General features: G+C 48.3%; 1 protein-coding gene across 1 annotated transcript; it reads right to left on the bottom strand.

Annotated features, from left to right (window-relative positions):
* Nucleotides 1-459: 459 nt before the first annotated feature.
* On the bottom strand, nt 460-1,676 carry LOC129143373 (PRAME family member 1-like). Its single transcript, XM_054679532.1, has 2 exons — nt 1,546-1,676; nt 460-1,069 (listed from the first exon to the last, which is right to left on the bottom strand). The coding sequence occupies exons 1-2, from the start codon at nt 1,674-1,676 to the stop codon at nt 511-513; spliced, it is 690 nt and encodes a 229-aa protein (XP_054535507.1). The 3' UTR covers nt 460-510.
* Nucleotides 1,677-1,889: the final 213 nt, after the last annotated feature.

Below are 1,889 nucleotides of genomic sequence, written 5' to 3'. Positions count from 1 at the left end.
AGAGGACACCAGAAAGTTTTCATTGAGGTTATTTCTGATATTCCTTGGTAACCGTCCCTGCAGGGATAACATTCTCATCACTGTAGGACTTTAGCTTCTCTTTCTGACTCTGTAGGACATGGGTCCCGTAAGGTCTCATTGACTCCACCTCAACATTTTCCTCTAGTCTTGCCCCTGCTGTTATCTTTTTTCCCTCATACTGAGCACCTGCCTGAAGCAAAGAATTCTGTGCTTCTTGTAACTTGCATGTGGCCTGGTCACAATCACTCATGCCAGTAATACTAGCACTTTAGGAGGCCAAGGCAGGAGAATCCCATGTGCCCAGCAGTTTCAGACCAGCTGGGGCAACACAGCGAAACCCTGTCTCAAATGTGCTTTAATAAAATTTTAGATTTATTAAAAAAGGAAATAAGAAAAAACAAACATAACTTGCACATACATACTAGATTTTAGTGTCCAAGTGCCTGGAAGAGAAGTTTGGATTTATCAACCCCACTAGGCACGCCTTCCCTAGCAGCAAAGATGGAGCTCCAGTTCCTCAGACGGTGATGAGCCACAGGAAGGGCAGGGAGTGGGACCAGTGAAGATCCTCTTGGGCTGCCTGACTTCCCTCAGTGTACACATCAGCTCAGCCCGAAGTGGGGTGAAGATCTCCCAATCGACACGAACCAAGGAATTCAAACTCTCCTCAGGGGCAGGATACGTCTCCAGGCTTAACTTGCTCAGCCCACTGGTGTGGCGCAGCAGGTCCTTCAGGGCATCCGTAGACATGCAATTTCTGCCAAAGTAGAAGGTGGTGAGCTGGGAGCAGCGGCTCAGGCCAGGCAGGATGGCGCTGAGTTGGCAGTAGTGGATCTGACAGCCCTCCAAGATGAGGGTCTTGAGAGTGGCAGCAATTTTCTCTAGCAGAGCTCCGAGGGGTTCAAGACTGATGCGGAACAGCAGCACGTAGCTGAGATTCAGATGCTTTAGGTAACCGAGGCTTGGGTACTGGGAGAGACACTTCATGTCCTCTTCCAATAGGTAGCCACAAGTTAACTCCAAGTTCTCCAAGGGGTTCTGGAGGCACCTGTGGAGATCAAGAAGTTAGTTCTGGGCAGTGATACCAGTTAGATGAAGGTGGTGGGGAATAACTGAAAGGGAAATGTCTGCTTCACCCAAACACAAGTTTATTCCCATCATGTGATGATGGTCCACATGCAAGTTGCTCTGTGATGAGGACTCTGATCATTCAGGGGCAGTCCTAGTTTAGCCTCAATCCTTTCACCATTGCTTGTGTGATTGGTTCAAGGCCACAAAATCACGTCACTAAAGCCTCTTTTCTTCATCTTTTAGCAGAAAAGTTCATCTCTGGGCCACAGGTACCCGGTGGGAGATGTGCACGAAGAACTCAACTGAGCAAGGTCTAGGGTCATCAGCTAGAGCTACATGTCAGCAGGGGCTCCCTGACATGCCTGCATCTGCAAACCAACTGTCACTTTTTACCACTCTCACGCCTACTCCCTCACCTCCATCCCGGAAGCATGCATTTCCCATGTCAATTACCTTTCCTGGAGTTCAAAACAACCTTTTACAAACAGGGAATCAGAGACAGGATCATTTGTGATCACTAAGCTGGTGAGGACAGAGTTTCTACTGTGAAATGCACAGGTTTGATGCGCTGTCCCTCCTTTCATACCCTCCTCTATTACCTCTTTTATATCATATCAACTTGAAACACACTTTGTAACAAGAAATTCACATATGCACCCCCCAGTAGAGCTGAAACCCCCACTACCTGGCTTCTACATGATGTAGCTCTCTAGCCTCTACCCCAGGTAACCCCGCTGCCCTCATTGCAGAGATCCTGTGATAGCCACTCCAGAACATGGAGCACTGAACGGGACAAT

The sequence above is a fragment of the Pan troglodytes genome, chromosome 1 (assembly GCF_028858775.2).
Source record: "Pan troglodytes isolate AG18354 chromosome 1, NHGRI_mPanTro3-v2.0_pri, whole genome shotgun sequence".
In the NCBI taxonomy this organism is placed as follows: domain Eukaryota; kingdom Metazoa; phylum Chordata; class Mammalia; order Primates; family Hominidae; genus Pan; species Pan troglodytes.
This window is presented reverse-complemented; position numbering and strand designations above follow the sequence as displayed.

Excerpts from the sequence above, each read along its gene's own strand:
- LOC129143373 (XM_054679532.1), bottom strand. The coding sequence starts at position 1,676 with ATGAAAGGAGGGACAGCGCATCAAACCTGTGCATTTCACAGTAGAAAC. Across the intron at positions 1,070-1,545 it reads TGTTTTGAACTCCAGGAAAG|GTGCCTCCAGAACCCCTTGG; the intron begins GTAATTGACATG and ends TGATCTCCACAG.